We start from the raw sequence: 20310 nt of genomic DNA, 5'->3' as shown, positions 1-20310 counted from the left end.
TATTTCCAACCGTAAAATTCGGAGGCGGCGGTGTTACGATATGGTTGTGTTTTTCACGTTGTTTTGCATGGCACTATCACAGCTACATTGACGTTTTAAGCACCTTCTTACTTCCCACTGTCGAAGAGCGATTTTGGGGATGGTGATTGCATCTTCCAACACGATCAAGCACCTGTTCATAATGCACGGTCTGTGGTGGAGTGGTTACATGATAACAACATCCCTGTAATGGACTGGCATGCACAGAGTCCTGACCTGAATCCTATAGAACACCTTTGGGATGTTTTGGATCACCAACTTCGTGACAGGCCTCATCGACCGACATTGATACCTCTCCTCAGTGCAGCACTCCATGAAAAATGGGCTGCCATTCCCCAGGAAGCCTTCCAGGACCTGATTGAACATATGCCTGCGAGAGTGGAAGCTTTCATCAAGGCTCGGGGTGGGCCAACACCATATGGAATTCCATCATTACTGATGAAGGCGCCACGAACTTGTATAAATCATTTTCAGCCAGGTGTCCAGGTACTTTTGATCTCATAGTGTACCTCTGGTAAGTAGCGTGCGTTGGGGGGATGTATGTCCCCTCACTTTCAGGGCCTTCGGGTCATGCCCTAGATAGGGCATCTCACCTGCCTCTCTTTCTATATCCTCCCTTTCTTATCCTGGATGGGGCATCTCACCTGCCTTTCTTCCTATATTCCCTCTTTCTTATTTTTTGTTCCTTATATAGCCTTCATTGACCTTTGGATTTTCTTTCCTCAGGTTTTTTGCAGTGGGTCATCTCTGATGTTCCATGATGGAGACCTTTGAGTTTGAGAAGAAAGGGGCTGGTGACCTAGTACTTTGATTCCTTTAATCATCCAACCAACCAGCTAACCATTGATAACACGAGTGGATTCATTACTAGATATCAGTTTGATATCATTACTCTCATCTTATCCATTGTTGCATCAACTCAACTGCATGCTGTAGCTCCATTGGAAAATCTCTCTCTGATTCATGTAATCCTTCCAAAAATTGTCAGGCTGCATCAATGCCAAACTTAATTGCCCACTACTGCTTGATGAATGGCCTCTTGCATTCTTGTATTTGATGTGTAGCTTCATTAACACTGACCACCAGTATCTGTAACAGTCTAGAGATGGTCATTTCTGAATGACCACCAGGTTATTATTGACTGTTGCTACTGTATTGTGTACATATCGTATGAGCTCTTCAGGTGCCTCCGGTATGACTCTAATACTGGCCAGTACATTATGTTCCAGGTTCGTTGGTTAAGTGGTATCAGACTCCTCAATAGGTTGCACATTGTATCTTGCACTTGACTTATAGTTGTATTGAGTTCAATCACATCTTCTTTTGTTTTCTGTCCCAAATAAGGCTTATACCTAGATCCCACCTGCGTTGACCCACCACCTCTTTCTGCGTAAAACTGCCTGTGGTACTACCTCTGTTGTTTGCATTATCTGTGCTCTTATCTTGTCATACGACGACAGTTGCAACCACGTCTATTTGTCATTAATCTGAGACAACAGCTTCTTTCTGTGCCGTCTTGTGTAATTCCCTGAATACCTCTAGCTGCCTGCGAATCTTGCCTCTATCTTTGAAAGTTAGTCCTATTATCCAGTGATGTCTAGTCAGCAATATGTCTGCTTGTTTTGAAAGTAACATCCTGGCGTTCAACGGTTAATTCAGGATGGCACTTCCCACTTCTCCGATGACACGTAGCAGCATCACGAATACATTACTTCCTTGGGGTGTCCCTCCCATCATTCCACCTAGCGAAAGGAATGCCCATCAATTCCTCTTCCTTCTTCAAAAGAATTCCCCCTAACAACAACAAGTGACTTACCCTAATTTCTTATCAATCCCTAACATGCAATATAAAATGTAATACTGCATAGGAAAGGGGAAAAACATGGAAAAGTACAGTGTAAAATTAGTTCATCAATTTAAATTCATCCGGTGTCCTGTGCGTAGCACAAGTATTTGGCAGCCCATTCTTCTTAACCTTCCCCAGTTTCTTGCTCTGCTGTGGTACCGTTAAGGAATTTGCAGTAATGTGTCTATTGCACCATCAAAGGGCTTCACTCTACTAATATGTATAATCAGTGTTTTGGTAGGTAACTGTATCTTCATATTAACCTGGGAGGTCATCTCAGTAATCCGATATGGACCACTATATTTCATTAAAAATTTCTTGATTTTTTTTTTTTCCCCATTTGTCATGCACAGCTTGGTAACCAACTCTGAAACATGGAAGCTGACTTGCTCACTGTTCCGCAGGTCCTTGCCTTTCCAATGCTTTTGTATTGGCTTCTCAAACTTTTGTCATACCTCCTGTATTCTTTTTGCAGATTTTTCAAAAACTCTATCTTGGATCCTGACTGCAGTTTTAGTACGTTGAAGGAAGATGGCATTTCACCAGAGGAAAAAGGCCCTTAGGTCAGCGTTCTTCTATCAGTCAGGGCTGTGATCTATCAGGATCGATACTGTGGAGTGACGAAGTCCACCCACAACAGGCAAGCAGCAGTCCCAGACAGGCTGTAAGCAGCACATCACGTTTAGCCATCAGTGCTAACCTGTAACAAGCGAAACTGTCATTCCACTGGGGTCAGTGATGCAGACAAAATGAACAGACAAGCTGATGAAACAGGAGTATTTAAAGCCAAATATCATGTGATTGTTGCAGGTTAGGCAATCATTTGTCTTTTGCTTAAACGGGCCCATACCGTTAGCATTGATATGCAGCAGGATTTTAGAACATACACTACTGGCCATTAAAATTGCTACACCACGAAGATGACATGCTACAAATGTGAAATTTAAGAAGAAGATGCTGTGATATGCAAATGATTAGCTTTTCAGGGCATTCACATAAGGTTGGCGCCAGTGGCGACACCTACAACGTGCTAACATGAGGAAAGTTTCCAACCGATTTCTCATACACAAACAGCAGTTGACCAGCGTTGCCTGGTGAAACGTTGTTGTGATGCCTCGTGTAAGGAGGAGAAATGCGTACCGTCACGTTTCCGACTTTGATAAAGGTCGGATTGTAGCCTATCATGAGTTTAGTTTATTGTATCACAACATTGCTGCTCGCGTTGCTTGAGATCCAATGACTGTTAGCAGAATATGGAATCGGTGGCTTCAGGAGGGTAATATGGAATGCCGTGCTGGATCTCAATGGCCTCGTATCACTAGCAGTCGAGATGACAGGTGTCTTACTCCCATGGCTGTAACAGATCGTGCAGCCACGTCTCGATCCCTGAGTGAACAGATGGGGCCGTTTGCAAGACAACAACCATCTGCACAAACAGTTCGACGACATTTGCAGCAGCATGGGCTATCAGCTCGGAGACCATGGCTGTGGTTATCCTTGACGCTGCATCACAGACAATAGCGATGGTGTACTCGATGACGAACCTGGGTGCACGAATGGCAAAACATCATTTTTTTGGGCGAATCCAGGTTCTGTTTACAGCATCATGATGGTTGCATCCATGTTTGGCGACATCGTGGTGAACGCACATTGGAAGTGTGTATTCGTCATCACCATACTGGCGTATCACCCGGCGTGATGGTATGGGATGCCATTGGTTACACGTCTCAGTCACCTCTTGTTCGCATAGACGGCACTTTGAACAGTGGACGTTACATTTCAGATGTGTTACGACCCGTGCCTCTACCCTTCATTCAATCCCTGCAAAACCCTACATTTCAGAAGGGTAGTGCACGACATAATGTTGCAGGTCCTGTACGGGCCTTTCTGGATACAGAAAATGTTCGACTGCTGCCCTGGCCTGCAGATTCTCCAGATCTCCCACCAATTGAAAACGTTTGGTCAATGGTGGCCGAGCAACTGGCTCGTCACAATACACCAGTCACTACTCTTAATGAATGGTGGTATCATGGTGAAGCTGCATGGGCAGCTGTACCTGTACACACCATCCAAGCTCTGTTTGACTCAATGCCCAGGCGTATCAAGGCCGTTATTACGGCCAGAGGTGGTTGTTCTGGGTATTGATTTCTCAGGATCTATGCGCCCAAATGACGTGAAAATGTAATCACATGTCAGTTCTAGTATAATATATTTGTCCAATGAATACCCGTCTATCATCTGCATTTCTTCTTGGTGTAGCAATTTTAATGGCCAGTAGTGTATATTGTGTTCGAACATTATGAATTACCTCGATGAAACGGTCTATTGACACACAGTCAACATGGATTTAGAAAACATCGTTCCTGTGAAACACAACTAGCTCTTTATTCACATAAGTGCTGAGTGCTATTTACATGGGATTTCAGATCGATTCCATATTCCTGGATTTCCAGAAGGCTTTTGACACTGTACCACACAATCGGCTCATAGTAAAATTGCATGCTTATGGAATATCGTCTCAGTTATGTGACTGGATATGTGATTTCCTGTCAGAGATGTTGCAGTTTGCAGTAATTGATGAAAAGTCATCTAGTAAAACAGAAGTGCTTTCAGGCGTTCCCCAAGATAGTGTTATAGGCCCTTTGCTGTTCTTTATTTATATAAACAATTTGGGAGACAATCTGAGCAGCCGTCTTCGGTTGTTTGCAGATGACACTGTCGTTTATTGACTAATAAAGTCATCAGAAGATGAAAACAAACTGCAAAACGACTTAGAAAAAATATCTGAATGGTGCGAAAAGTGGTAGTTGATCCTAAGTAATGAAAAGTGTGAGGTCATCCACATGAATGCTAAAAGGAACTCGTTAAACTTCGGTTACATGATAAATCAGTCTAATCTAAAAGCCATAAATTCAACTTAATACCTAGGTATTACAATTACGAAAAACTTAAATTGAAAAGAACACATTGAAAATGTTGTGGGGAAGGCTAACCAAAGGCTGTGTTTTATAGGCAGTTCACTTAGAAAATGTAACAGACCTACTGAGGAGACTGCCTACGCTACACTTGTCCGTCCTTTTTTAAAATACTGTTGCACAGTGTGGGATCCTTACCAGGTAGGACTGATGGAGTACATCGAAAAAGTTCAAAGAAAGGCAGCACATTTTGTATTATCGCGAAATATGGGAGAGAGTGTCACAGAAATGATACAGGATTTGGGCTGTAAATCATTAAAAGAAAGACATTTTTCGTTGCGACGGAATCTTCTCTCAAAATTCCAATCACAAACCTCCTCCGAATGCGAAAATATTTTGTTGACACCAACGTACGTCGGGCGGAACGATCACCATGATAAAATAAGGGAAATCAGAGCTTGTACGGAAAGATATAGGTGTTCATTCTTTCCGCGTGCTATACGAGATTGAAATAATAGAGAATTGTGGAGATAGTTTGATGAACTCTCTGTCAGGCACATAAATGTGATTTGCAGAGTATCCATGAAGATGTAGATGTAGAAACAGAGGTGTCTCTAGTCTTGTCAGCACTGTGGTGTCTCAGCTACAGACGGTTTTTCCTGCCTACACATTTATCATCAGTACTAGCACACCTTGAAGTGGCAGAGATCATATATTCCGTATTTAGAGTTTGCAGACCAACATTCTGTGTGCCATCGTACTACATTGTTTGCACTCTTTGCTATAGCTCTGCTTGCTGTGTAGCAGTGAAGTACAGGCATTGCCCTGCTTTTTCAGTACTAGCCCTCTTCTCGTGTTCTAGAATACAGTTGTGACACACACTCAGAGTTGAGCGCTTGGTTCCGTTACAGTCTGTGTCGAGCAGTAGCTTCGAAAATTTATTTTTGCACCCAGAAACAGTGTTGCTTTGTAACTATGTATTTAATATATATATACAAATAAGAAACATCTCAAAAAGTGCTTGACCAATTTATTTCAAATTTTTGTACAATACTTTATTAAACATTCCCTGGACATTGACTATATATTTTTATAAAATATACAGTGCTGGTTTTGTACGTAGCTGCCATTATGAGTGGACTGGCTAAAATATGTGTTTTTTTTAGAAATTATAACTCTTGTTCAAATACATAGTTCATATTCGAAAACATTTTTAAGTTTCTTGGACTTCCTACTTTACTTTAAATGTACATATTTTGACATGGCTAGTGTGAAATATGAATGTACAGAACTTCAATTTAATATTAACTATCAGAAACAAAAAAACCTGAAAAGAACTTCTGGTATTCAAATACATATTGTAGCTAGCAAACAAGTAAACTTTCTGGTCCATAAAATTTTGGGCGTGCAGCTGCATAAATTTGACTACTTCTTCTAATATTTCGGCTGAATACCACCCAGCCATCTGAGGTGACTGTCACCTCTGAATATGGCTGGACAGTATTGAGCCGAAATATTAGAAGAAGAAGTTGAATTTATGCAGCTGCACACCTGAAATTTTATGGATCAGTCTTTGCAGCGCAAAAATATGAAGATGCACATCAAGTAAACTTTGTTTAAATTTCTTTTACAGCCCATTTAGATCTAAAGAAACACGCAAAAACAAAGCAAAATTAACTGTTCATAGTGAAGTACATTGTGATATAAATTGAAACATGGGGAGATACATAGTCCAACATACCATTCACTGGAATCGTACACTCCGAATGTTTTCCCGATTTACCTGCAGGAAAATCTGCCATAACAAGACAAACTGCAGAAATAATACAATAAACATACAATCCTGTCTTCAAATATTTTGTTCTTGTGGTCATGCATTGTGACTGGGTACAATGCTCCCACAGAACAAATCTCTGCCTTTGTTAACCACACTTCCAAATTATTGTCCGCAATTTCCCATCCTAAATTCAAGACACTGCTCACCCCCTTCGCCTCCTCTTAACAGTTCCTGTCCCATTAATGTCAGTCTCCGTGTTGATCACTGTATCCTCTTGCCTCTTGCCTGTGGTCTTGGAGGCCACTGAACACTACCTTTTCCAATGTCCTCCTGATATCATACACACCAGCTCTTCCCAGATTCTCCTAGCAAGGGATATTCTACCCAAAATCTCTCCCACATATCCCAAAGTAGTGTTCCGCCACCCACCCAACGTACGGAATGTCCTTTCCTGACCCCATTCCAGTCCTACTCCCAATCCTGCATCCCATTGGTCACTCCCTTGTGATGAGCCCAGGTACAAGGCCTGACACACACACACACACACACACACACACACCACACACTCCAACACGTCCTGCGCTCTTGCGATCCTCCTGGCCTAAACCTCCGATAATCTGTTCGCACTGCCTTATATTGCCTTTTCCCTACTCTCTTCTGTCCACACCACACCTCCGTCCAGGTTCTGCACTACCTTCCCCCACCACTCTTCCTCTTCCACACCTCCTACCTCCACCCACCCACCACCACCACCACCACCATCACCACCATGTGGGCATTCTCCCACCTCTCTTCCTCTCCCTCTTTTCCAACCCCACTCCCTTCTGTCTCCCTTCCACTTCTTTCTCTTCATCTTCACCTTACTCTCATTTCCCTTCCTCAGTTTTTCCACCTCACCCTCTTCTTACATTTATTTCTGGTGTACTCTCTGTAGTCTTTCATTGTGCAGCTGCAAAGTCATCTGTTAAGTCTGCCTCTTTTCCGCTACCCCCCCTTGTGTCCTTCTCTTTCCCCTCCCCACTTCCATCACTTTCAGTGATCAAATATCGATAATCAGTCACATCATTCGTATGTCTGTGTGGTTATGGTGTGAATATGTGTAATATTGCTGGAAAAAGAGCTAGCATTCGCAAGCTAGCATGAATGCAGTTTTCTGTTAAATGTTGTTTTTGTGCTCCTTGCATCAATCCACTGTATGTAAGTGGTTGCCTTTCCCTTGTCTTTGTCTATCATAATTGGTGCTTTATACACATCATCTCTGTCTGCAGCAAGTACGTACTGTGAGATGGTAGAACAATCTGTTAATGTAGACAGTTTCCCAATTTCTTGTCCGTTGAGCATAAAAAAAAATGAAAAACCTTTTGACACAAAATTAGCTGATTCCAACACAAAATTTACTGACTTTGACACATGTCACTAAATTCAAAAACTTATTGAAGTTTTTTGACAGTGGTAGTATGCAACTCTGTACATAGTGTTAAAAGCAATTATTGTTTTTGATCCTCCGGGGGCTGGTTAATAAATGTGGATGATATTGCAACTGCAGAAAATGTAGGAAATTAATTACATTTTGTTGGGACCGAGGTATTATTTAACCTTAAATGTTTTATACTATATATTAAGCTTACTATAATGTACAACTTTTAAATGATTCCAGGATACAAAAATGGACCTTATGAAGAGGAAACTTAGACGTGTTGTGAAAGAGCTGACACTACGCACAGAAAAAATAATTGTGTTGACCCTTCCCCCAGTGCCTCGGCTCTCACATAAGCCCGATCACTGGCAGCGCCTTGACGATTACAATACATGCATCAAAGGACGGGAAAAGTGTATGTATGAAAGAATGTATTTGCCTCCTCGTATATATTTCTCCTGATATGAGAGTACCTTAATAAGTCAGATAAAAAAATCACTAATGAATTGTTTCTCTGTTAATATCAAACATTTCTCAACATTGTCTTCTTCGCTGCATGCAGTTGACTGAGCAAGATTTTTATTTTCTTTTCCTCCATTGCAAAAGCAGCTTTTGGAAAATACTGCAAATTATTCTGCTATTCGTTGATCATTTCACCTGATTAAAACAGCAGTACTTGCCATAAACATGACACATTAAGTTGCTGACAGGCACAGTGAAAAGAGCTGCCGGAAATGGCTGGGTTTGTGTGTGCATGTGTACGTGCGCAAGTGCGCGCGCGTATGCAGTGTTGTGCTGCTGAAAGAGCACATCCGTAAGCCTCAGTCATGGTGACTTCTCAATTGATCATACCTAGGGTCTCTCAGAAAGCCAGTAGGTTATGTTGCAAGTGTGTGGGCACATAGGGCAGTTACACAAAAGAAGCCGTATACAGAGTACAGAGGAGCATGCTACTTAGGTTTCCAGGCGCACACAGGATGATTTGTGCAGTAGCTTTTTTCCATAATATTGGAGATATTCCCTGTAGAATAGGTAATTAGAAAAAAGGGAGTGTAACACTGGTTACAAAGAGGAGACTAAGAAAAGGTGACAGGTGTGTTAGGGCAAAGAGCACACCCTGAGGAAGAAATCACTTCATGCGTAATAAGAAAATGGCAAGAGTGCTGGAATGCAGGTACAAGAGAATGGTATCAGAAAATAAAGGAAACAAAAATTACGAACAAAATACCTCTACTGCCCTTCAAAGTAATTACCATTAGCTACAACACCCTTCCAATACCAGTTGTAAAGCTGTTACAAACTGTTAGCAAATGCATCTTGTAGAATTGGATATCCACAAGTCTGTATCCTTGATTTTTTTCATTGTAGAAAAGTTAACCAGCCTTCAAACACTTGAATAAACATTGTTTATTGCGATTGAAATTTTGACATGTTGTCATTTTTAAGCGTTGTGCGATGTTGTGACCCACTCGTTAATACAAAGCTGTGATCCAGTTAAGACACCTACTACATGAAATTTAAACTTCAATGTTTCCATCATTATTTCACCAGCTCTATAACATATATGGTATATCAAACAACTGATAAATTTACACCATCTCATGCAAAAACTCTTGCACAGCATGGCATAGCTTTGTATTATTCATTGGGTTACAACATCCCACAGTGTTTGAAAATAACAACATGTCAAAGTTGCCATAACAATAAATTATGTTTTAACAGCCAACAGTGAGAATAATTTCATTTAAAAATTTCACAAAGGCTGTGGGGCCCCAGTTATCATAAACCCTTATTATTCTTCAAATTTGGCACCAGCAGAATCCTTTTTGTTCCCTCGCATTTAATTAGCTCAAAAGGCCTGTGGTTTGCAGACATTGAATGTGACTACAGTGCTTAAAGTGATTCCACAAGAAACATTTGTTGACATTTTCCAACAGCTTCACAGTCAATGTCAAAGTGTGTTGCAGTTAACGGTGATTACCTTGAAGGCCGGTAAAGGTGTTTTATTTCCTTTATTTTCAGAGATCATTCACCGAACTTTTCAGATGCACCTTGTACATTCTATCCTAGAGTTTTTTCACCCAATTTCTAGCAAGACATAGGCCTCAGCCCACATATTTGAATAGAACAAGACGTCAACTTAATAGTAATAGTGCTCTTGCTCGAGAAATTGGAAAGCTGGATCCTGTATATCAGAGGCTTGGCCAGGTACGAAAGAGCTAAAATAGCACATGAAACAGTAGACAACATTGTATGGATGAATCACTTGTGGTAAAAGCTGAACAAAATAGTAGAGAAGGTATCTAGGGATAGAGCTAGAGATTTATCTTCGTATAGAAGAGAGAGGAGAATGGCTGGAAAACTGTACAGAAGTAGTCATGTAGGATGTGTGTTCAAAAAGTATTGACCCTTTGGTTGCCAGAAGTACATTTTTTTTATTTTGAGATGCAGAACCCTAGTCCCCTTCAAAATAGTTCCTTGGTAATGCACACACTTCTCGGACAATTCCTGTGATCAGCAGACCCTCACGTCCCACATGATGTCTTCTCTACTCAAATTGTGTTGCTTTCAGGGCTATTATCAGCTTAGGAAATAGACAAAAGTCACACAGAGCCACATCGGTTGCATAGGGGGCTTAACAACAGGAATGTCGTATTCAGCAAGGAAAATGGGAACTGGATGTGCAGAATGGCCAGATGGGCTATCGTGATCGAGCTGCTGAGCTTTTGCTGCCAACATACCCAGTCATTAGTGCCGCAAAGCGTCCCGAAGGTAACAGAGGCCCCCCAGTAGTATTCCTTAGTGACAGTGTGGCTTCATGGCGCACAGTCGTGATGCAACACCCCATTAGAGTCGAAGAAAATTATGAGAGTCTGGGTCATATCCGTATACCCATTTCTCATTGCCTATGCAACCAGTGTTCAGAAAGTTGGGGTTATTGTTTCCACTGTCCAGGATGCCTCGTGCAGTGTCCAAATGGTTGTTGCTTCTGCTCTAGTATCAACTGTTGTGGTACAAATTTCACAGTCACACATCATGCTCAAATCTTCTGTCGAAAGAGAATGTTCCAATACAGTTCTTACTCCTGCCTTATTTGCAAATTCTGGTACTGTGATACAGCTGTCTTGATTTGATTTGATTTCATTTCATTTCATTTGGTTTGTTTTATTTAGCACCCTTGTCTCTAGTCATTATAAAAGATATAGGTTTTGTCATGTATGATCTTACACAGATAACAGGAAACGAAAGATTTACAGTTTATATGTTGGCTAATAAAATATTCTTACATATAGTATGAAAGCATACACATAACATTTGCTTCAACATCATTATACATTGATACTACATTCACACACATATTCATACACACTTGTACCCTCTGGATATATGCTGACTTTAATTATCTATTTGATTAGTGATATTGATGTGCATGAGGCATCCTGGACAGTGAAAACAGTAACCCCAACTTTCTGAACACTGATTACATAGGCAATGAGAAGTAGGTATACAGATACGACCCAGAAACTGAGATGCAATCATCACAGTGGAAACATCCGATATCCCAGAGACCAAAAAAGCACACAGTCCGAAGCAACATCATGGTGATGTTCAAAATTTTCTTCGACTCTAATGGGTTGGTGCATCAAGAGTATGTGCCATGAGGTCACACTGTCGGTGAGGAATACTATCCGAGGGGCCCACTGTCACCTTTGTGAAGCTTTGCGGCACTAATGACTGGGTCTGTGGGCATCAAAAGCTCGTCAGCTCAATCACGATAACCTACCCAGCCATTCTGCACATTCAGTTCAGATTTTCCTTGTCATATGCAACTTTCCTGTCATTAGGCACCCTACGCCCCCAATGTGGCTCCGTGTGACTTTTGTATTGTAATGTAACGTGGCGAAAAAATTTTTTGTATAGTGAAGTTTGGGATGTGTTTCATCGCTTAACACAAGAAAAACGATATACCATGTCATATGATGGATATTCTCCACCAAATTAATAATACGAATCTTGTGTAATTCGAGGTGCTGCTTCTTAATGCTGCTGTAGGTTCATCTGGATGTTACTGCATCGCCACATGGGAATCATGAAATGGTTGAAATAAGTTCCAGTTTTTTTAATTCACAAAGAGTTTTATTTCGTATGCTAGATGCTCGGCAGCAAACTACTTGTGTAAGATTGACTTAATACTGTCTCGTGACTGACGTAAGACTGACCTGACTAACTCTGGTGGTGTACAAATCGCTTCTATTTATATGATTTTAAACTTGTTACTGTCATTGTTACATATTACATTTTTAGATTTATAAAAATAAAATTTTTACATCCAACTTCCCAAATTATGTAGAAATTTACATGAAATAAAAGTGAATAATTTTGTACTAAGATATGAAAGAATCTGTTTCTAAAGACTGTAAATTACATGTTTTATCATTGCAACAATACCTTTATTAATTTGCATATATCATTTTACTTACTTAAAGGTTAATCACCCTATCGTTTACAGGTGAACAGAGAGACTAATTTTATTGAATGAAAGGCCTAGATTCAATTAATTAAATTTTGTACGAGTAAAATTTTACATTTTCTGTATAGTCATAATTACAATTCCATTAACTAATGCCAACTAAAATGTGAGTATGCTTAATTCTGACTGAAAAATTATCATGTCATATTTCTATTAGGGATACAAACAACTTTTAGCTTGAAAACATAAAAATAGCTTTCTCTCAATGACTAGAAATATCAGAACTTTAATCGTTAATTACTCCATAATTACAATAGCAGATTTATTCCTACCATGTGCCTGTAGTTTGTGTTGTGTACAAATTGTGATGGTACATTAACTTTTAATCCATCATGTTTCCTTCATTCTACATACTGGCGAGGCCCAACGTAAACAATGTCAAAACAATAGCTTAAATTAATGCAAATTACTAATTTTCTGAAGGAGAAAAAGAATCTTCGGTGTATTCGAATCCAGATAACCAGAAAAGACAATCAAAGCAACAGTTTAAATTGGTGTAAATTACTGATATTACACATATGCCCCCTTCGGGAGAGTGGGAATTAGACTGGAAGAGGATACAGGCTCCCAAAAAGGTTGTGGTATTATATTGGGAAATAAACAAAAGTCACACAGTGCCATGTTGGGGGACGTGGGGGTGCTAATGACAGGAATGTTGTATTCAGCAAGGAAAATCGTGACTGAATGTGCAGAATGGCTGGGTTGGGTATCATGATCGAGCTGCCGAGCTTTTGCTGCCCACAAACCCAGTCATTAGTGCTGCAAAGCGTCACAAAGGTAACAGACGGCCTCAAGTAGTATTCCTTAGGGACAGTGTGGCCTCATGACATATACTCGTGATGCACCACCCCATTAGATTCGAAGAAAATTCTGAACGTTACCATGAAATTGCTTCGGACTGTGCGCTTTTTTGGTCTCTGGGATATCAGATGTTTCTGCTGTGATGACTGCATCTCGGATTCTGTATCATATCCATATACCAACTTCTTATTGCCTATGTAATCAATGTTCAGAAAGTTGGGGTTATTGTTTCCAATGCCCAGGATGCCCCACGCAGTTTCTAAGTGGTGTTGCTTCTGCTCTATTGTCAGCAGTTATGGTAGAAATTTCAGTCACATATCATATTCAAATCTTCTGTCAAAATATAATGTGCCAATACAGTTCTGACTCCTACCTTACTTGCAAGTTCTGGTACTGTGACACAGCTGTCTTGATTTGATTAGATTTCATTTCGTTTGATTTATTTAGCATCCTTGTATCTTGTCACTATAAGAGATACAGGTTTTGTCGTGTATGATCTTACGTAGATAATAGGACACGAAAGATTTACAGTTTATATTTTGGATAATAAAATATTCTTACATATAATATGAAACCACACACATAACAGCAGTTATAATATACTAAATTAAAATAATAAATGAAAAAAATTTATTTTTCAAATGGGCGCAACATGGTGAAGAAAATAAGCTGCTCTCTTTGAATGATAATGATTCGTGGATTCCTTGACATTATAAAAACTTTTACGTATTAGCACTTTTGATGATAATTTCCTTTGGTAATTCACTGAACAGAATTTTAGGCTGATAAAGAGCACTTTTGATGATACATGGCTTTTGTGTGAATTTTTCTATGAAAATTCTCTATTTCTTGTTTCGTAGCTGTGAACTTGACTGTTTAACACAGAATGTTCTGGAGTGTCTTCAGAAACAATACATTTTCATAAATATAAATACTTGGTAGGCTCATGATTTTTAGTTCCATAAAAAAATTGTACATGATTCTCTGTGTGTCCCCCATTTTATTATTCTTATTGCCCTCTTGTGAAACACAAATATGCGTCGTGCCACACTGGTGTTCCCCCAAAATATGATGCCATATCTTAACATGCTGTGTATGAGTGCAAAATACAAACATCTCTTTGAATCAGTGCTACAGGAATTTTTTAGCATTCTAAGAAAACAACAATACTGCCTTAATTTGTTTGTTTAATATTTATGTATATTCTCCCACATTAAATTTTCATCTAACCATATTCTTAAAAATGTAGTGTGCTGTTTGCTCCAAGTTCTACAGTTAGGTTGGTTACTAGTTTGTTTGTTATATGTCTGTAGTTTATCCAAACTGTTTCTTTTTCCAATTAATTTTTTGTCCCTAAACCACATGATTGCTTCTTCTGCAGCTATCGTGACTCTTTCCTGTAGGTCAACTTTATTCGTAGCATTGACAGACAACTAGTGTCACTGGCAAACAGTACTGTATCTTCTGCTGAACTAGTGCTTGGTATGTCATTTATAATTATTAAGAACAGCAGTGGTCCCAGTACAAAGCTCTGTGGTACCCCATACCTGACTTTTTGGAATGCTTTGAAACCTTTTAGAAAGATAGAATTTCAACCAATCGTATGTTACTTCATGAATCCCTTAGCAGTATAGTTTCCTGACCAATAAAGTATTGCCAGTGACATCAAATGCTTTAGATGTCTATATACCTTTTTGTCTATTAACTAATATTTGATTTTTATTAAGAAAATGACAGTCTTTAAGAGCTATCCTTTCGGATACTTGTGAAAATTCCAGTTAACAGTGATTTAGTTTGGTAATTGATAACATTATACTGGTTGTCCTTCTTGTAAATTGGCTTGACAATCAAATGTTTTAGTTTTTCTGGAAAACGTACATCAATTATGTCAGCGATTGGGAATCTATATATTTTGCACTGTGCTGTATTACTTTGTCTAGAATTCCATCACTGCCACATGACACTATATTTTTTTTACATATTTGTAGCATGTGGTACCACTAAAATAGTAACAGGATATAGTAACACTTTTTTATCACTAACGGGAAGTTGCACTCTCGAGCTGCAGTTACATTTACTTTGAATTAGTTTTGCCATTGTATTTGTGTAATGTGTGTTGAATATGATAGCTATCTGCAGTGGGTCCACAACAGTCTTCCCTTCACTTTTTTTACACCTCTATCCCTACTTGTTATTCCCCAGGTTGATTTTATTTTGTTTCTACTTGTTCTGATGTACGAATCATTATTAAGTTTCTTAGCTGCTATTAAACTTTCTTACGTAATTTCCTGTAAATTTTCTTGTATGGTTTTAATGCAGTAGTATTTCTGGCAGATTTGTTCAAAATTCTGAGGGTGTCTGCTGATTCCTCCCCCCCCCCCCCCCCCCCCTTCCCCCAGGTTACTCATGTCTTAGCTATTATTTTAGTTCTGATTCGCTCGACAGGAAGTGAGACATCCTAATAGTGCCTGTAACTTGCAAGAAATGACTCAGACTTTTTATCTACATCACAGGCCAATTCCGTGCCCCAAGTTGGATTTTTTAAAGTTTTGATCAAAAAGCCTTATGCTGTCTTCATCAATAAATCTCCCCTCCCTGTAATTATCACAGACCATTAGAGCCTTATTAGATGTATTATTTAAGATCAACATGACTGCTTTGTGATCTAAAAACCAAGTATCTATTACTGAAGTAATATTCTCATACTTGTTCTTATTGACAAATCCGTGCTCAATTATTGTTTCAGATTCATTCATGCATCTGATGTCTTCAACTACTGTTGCTGTCATATTAATAAGATAAGAACAGATTGATCATTTCTTGTTGTTGTTTAGCAACAGTTCTTTTTAATATCTTCGAGAACAATTGAAGTTTTAGTTGATGTTTGAGTTAATTTAGCAGCATTTCAAGGTTTTCCAGGGAAAAAGTAAAATTGTCTGATGGTGATCTATATACACACACAATAATCATTCTGATTAGATTAGATTAGATTAGATTTATTTTCATTGCAATTGGTCCAGGATTTGCAACTTTTGTGAGCTCCGGGACTGTCCTCCATAACGTGATGCAGCACAGTGGTGCAGTGTACGTCCTTGCTGGAATCACAGAGGCGAGTACTGTACCAGAGAATGTACAGTGCTTATTGCAGCACAAAGTGGTTCTGTGAGAATGCACTACAAATCAATAGAAACTTTTAAAGAAATGTAGAGTGTACAAAATTTGACACTTTCACTTTGTTGAGGTCCTCCACAATTCAGAGGTTCCCTTGCCAATGCTGGATGTACTTGGTGGTACCTATTTTACATACAGTGGAGTTAAGGGAGGAAAAATGTCTTTGTTGGTAAAATTTCTATCTGTCTGTTCTGCTCATACATAAATTGAAGTTTCATGCTGCACTTTGTTTGAGCTGATGTGAGGAACTACTGTAAGGATTTTGCCCAGTTTGCATGTATAATTTATAAGTATTTTGTGGAAATTGGCTGAACTATAACGAATTAAAGTTCCTCGCCACCGTCAGAATGGTGCCATTACTGCCTAGTGGTACAGCCGCCAAAACTTTACAGAACAGCCGAGCTAGCTCAAAATCTCTGTCAACACTGGTAGCCTGGTGGTAAAGTATGTGTTTGGAAACCAAGATCGTGGTATCATATCCCAGGTGGAGCACTGGATTTTAACTCTAACTTTTAACATTGTATGCACTTTTCAATGATGTGGAGGTTATCCAGAAATTAAATGTGATTTGAATTCCGTGTTAAACTGTAGGTTCCCTTTGCCCAGTTAGGTAACTCATTACAAACATGCAAGTTGTTGTTGTTGTTGTTGTTGTTGTTTTGCTGTTGTTGTTGTTATTATTATTTCTTTCCTTTCTCAGACATTATGTCTGGTTAAAAATGGAAAGTGACGCAGACCTTGATCAAGCGTGACTTCCTTTTAACTGTACGGTATATGTTACATTGCATTTAGGAACTTTCGGGTAATTGAACATGTATCAACAATTACAGATTTCTGCAGTTGTATACAGGGTTATTACAAATGATTGAAGCGATTTCACAGCTCTACAATAACTTTATTATTTGAGATATTTTCACAATGCTTTGCACACACATACAAAAACTCAAAAAGTTTTTTTAGGCATTCACAAATGTTCGATATGTGCCCCTTTAGTGATTCGGCAGACATCAAGCCAATAATCAAGTTCCTCCCACACTCGGCGCAGCATGTCCCCATCAATGAGTTCGAAAGCATCGTTGATGCGAGCTCACAGTTCTGGCACGTTTCTTGGTAGAGGAGGTTTAAACACTGAATCTTTCACATAACCCCACAGAAAGAAATCGCATGGGGTTAAGTCGGGAGAGTGTGGAGGCCATGACATGAATTGCTGATCATAATCTCCACCACGACTGATCCATCGGTTTTCCAATCTCCTGTTTAAGAAATGCCGAACATCATGATGGAAGTGCAGTGGAGCACCATCCTGTTGAAAGATGAAGTCAGCGCTGTCGGTCTCCAGTTGTGGCATGAGCCAATTTTCCAGCATGTCCAGATACACGTGTCCTGTAACATTTTTTTTGCAGGAGAAAAAGGGGCCGTGAACTTTAAACCATGAGATTGCACAAAACACGTTAACTTTTGGTGAATTGTGAATTTGCTGCACGAATGCGTGGGGATTCTCTACCGCCCAGATTCGCACATTGTGTCTGTTCACTTCACCATTAAGAAAAAATGTTGCTTCAGCACTGAAAACAAGTTTTGCACTGAACGCATCCTCTTCCATGAGCCGCTGCAACCGTGCCGAAAATTCAAAGTGTTTGACTTTGTCATCGGGTGTCAGGGCTTGTAGCAATTGTAAACGGTAAGGCTCCTGCTTTAGCCTTTTCCGTAAGATTTTCCAAACCGTCGGCTGTGGTATGTTTAGCTCCCTGCTTGCTTTATTTGTCAACTTCTGCGAGCTACTTGTGAAACTTGCCCGCACGTGTTCAACCGTTTGTTCGCTCACTGCAGGCCGACCCATTGATTTCCCCTTACAGAGGCATCCAGAAGCTTTAAACTGCGCATACCATCACCGAATGGAGTTATCAGTTGGTGTATCTTTGTTGAACTTTGCCCTGAAGTGTCGTTGCACTGTTATGACTGACTGATGTGAGTGCATTTCAAGCACGACATACGCTTTCTCGGCTCCTGTCGCCATTTTGTCTCACTGCGCTCTCGAGCGCTCTGGCGGCAGAAACCTGAAGTGCGGCTTCAGCCGAACAAAACTTTGAGTTTTTCTACGTATCTGTAGTGTGTCGTGACCATATGTCAATGAATGGAGCTACAGTGAATTTATGAAATCGCTTCAATCATTTGTAATAACCCTGTATATACGTTTGGATGTTGCTGTATTGCGTTGATGAACTGGTTGATCTTGTGTGGTATGACTCCTGTAGTTGATAGTGTAATTGGTATAATGTCAACTTTACCCTGATGCCACATGTCCTCAGCCAATTGGATGTATTTTTCAATTTTTTCTCCTGTTTTCTTCTGTATATTTGTTGTATTGGGTATGGATATTTCGATTAGTTGTGTTAATTTCATCTTTTTATTGGTGAGTATGATATCAGGTTTGTTATGTGGCATTGTTTTGTCTGTTATAATGGTTCTGTTCCAGTATAATTTGTATTCATCATTCTCCAGTTCATTTTGTGGTGCATACTTGTATGTGGGAACGTGTACTTTTATTAGTTTATGTTGTATGGCAAGTTGTTGATGTATTATTTTTGCTACATTGTCATGTCTTCTGGTGTATTCTGTATTTGCTAGTACTGTAAATCCGCTTGTGATGTGATCTACTGTTTCTGTTTGTTGTTTGCAAAGTCTGCATTTATCTGTTGTGGTATTGCAGACTTTGCAATATTATTAATATTATTATTACCACCATATTCTAGGCATGCACACACACACACACACACACACACACACACACACACACACACACACACACACACACACACACACACATTCTCCTTCCATAAATATTATAAAGTCTCCCCTTTTGGTGCCTGCTTGTGAAAGCTTACCTCAAGAACTACTATAGGTATTTTGATACCCATGCCAGATGGACATTGTAGTTGGCAAGTTCTGAGGTGGCACAAGTGTTACCTGTTCCAAATTTAATTGACATTTGGAGTGACATGTTGTGGCAGTGACGGGAACTGAGAGCTGCCGTGCCACTGGCAGCAGCTGCGACTGCACGGTCTCTTTGATGTCCAACTTGCATTGTGAGGCAATTTGTGGTCCCTTATGTGAAAGTGATGATTTTCTGTTACCTAACATTGTTATCTGAATTTTTGTCGTAACTCTACCATAGACAAAATTACTGCTATGCCAGACATGTTGTCTGGCAGTAGATACGTAGTGCTAACCCCGGGAAGCTCTGGCGGGTCACTAGTAGTAAATAAATGTCTTAGTATGTAGCATTATAATGCTAATTAAGAAATTCACAGGAATGTTTTATTTATCTAAAAATAGCTACTAAGCAAAATTATAAAATAATACTACTAGCAAAGAATGAAATTTTACCATTTGCATTAGTTTCGAGGTAATAGACATAACGTATGAACTTTCATTGCACAACTCTCAAAAGTTCAATAGTTTTGATAGTTGCTCATATTATGGAGTGTGGTACCGGATTGAAGTTTCGTCTATTGCACTGAATGAGTGCAAAAATTTCTGTGATTTCCAGATTCTGTGTCCATATGTACTACACATTCTCTTTTTGGTCAAGTCAGAAATTATAGTACCAGTGAACAAAATATTAACTTTCCATGAAAATAATAATGCTTCATATTGGGTTCTTGTATTGCCATACCATATGACAAACTTATCCAAGAGTTTCCTGTGCAATGACCTCAGATGCCCGGCCAGAATGTAAACCAGCAATTTCTGTACTTTAGAAGTGATATGTTAAGACATTTACAAATCAAAATCAATCAATGGAAAATACGG

At 39.5% G+C, this 20310-nt stretch overlaps 1 protein-coding gene across 1 annotated transcript in view; it reads left to right on the top strand.

Annotated features, from left to right (window-relative positions):
- Positions 1-20310, top strand: part of LOC126106764 (uncharacterized) — a 162549-nt gene that overhangs the window by 113702 nt on the left and 28537 nt on the right. Inside the window, exon 5 of the mRNA XM_049913140.1 lies at positions 8235-8409. Coding sequence (XP_049769097.1) covers positions 8235-8409 — 175 coding nt within the window. The remainder of the gene's footprint in view (positions 1-8234; positions 8410-20310) is intronic.

Source organism: Schistocerca cancellata, chromosome 10 (genome assembly GCF_023864275.1).
Source record: "Schistocerca cancellata isolate TAMUIC-IGC-003103 chromosome 10, iqSchCanc2.1, whole genome shotgun sequence".
Lineage (NCBI taxonomy): Eukaryota > Metazoa > Arthropoda > Insecta > Orthoptera > Acrididae > Schistocerca > Schistocerca cancellata.
Note: the sequence above shows the minus strand (reverse complement) of the source record. Positions and strands in the feature narration are given on the sequence as shown.